The following is a 319-nucleotide window of genomic DNA, read 5'->3' as shown; positions in this document are numbered from 1 at the left end:
GCCCCGCCTCGTGGTGACCTGCCGGCATGTGGCCCCCCGCGAGACGGCCAGAGTCCTGGTGCGCCCCACCACCCCCAAGTAAGACCCGCATGGGTGCTCCCACTCCACACCTTCACCAGGTCTAAAATCTGGATCTTAAATCTCACGTCTTAATCCTTGGAATTATGGATGCCTTTTGGCATCACGCGGCTGATTTGGGGCCCTCCCACCTCATCCTTGGCACCCAGAACTCCAGTGTCGGGGATGCTGGGCCTCCTGGCAGGGGCTGAGTGAGGCTTGGCAAGATGCCCAGCAAGTCCAGATTTGGGAACTGTAGGTT

The 319-nt window shown here is 59.9% G+C and overlaps 1 protein-coding gene across 1 annotated transcript in view; it reads left to right on the top strand.

Moving 5' to 3' along the window:
- Positions 1-4: 4 nt before the first annotated feature.
- TYSND1 (trypsin domain containing 1) overlaps positions 5-319 on the top strand; it is a gene marked incomplete at its 5' end in the record, with an annotated part of 6,495 nt that continues 6,180 nt past the window's right edge. The window contains one exon of the mRNA XM_006761007.2: positions 5-78. Within this exon, the coding sequence (XP_006761070.1) occupies positions 5-78 (74 nt within the window). The remainder of the gene's footprint in view (positions 79-319) is intronic.

This window comes from Myotis davidii, unplaced genomic scaffold (genome assembly GCF_000327345.1).
Source record: "Myotis davidii unplaced genomic scaffold, ASM32734v1 scaffold134, whole genome shotgun sequence".
Lineage (NCBI taxonomy): Eukaryota > Metazoa > Chordata > Mammalia > Chiroptera > Vespertilionidae > Myotis > Myotis davidii.
The sequence above is the reverse complement of the archived record's forward strand: the minus strand, read 5'-3'. Positions and strand labels throughout refer to the sequence as shown.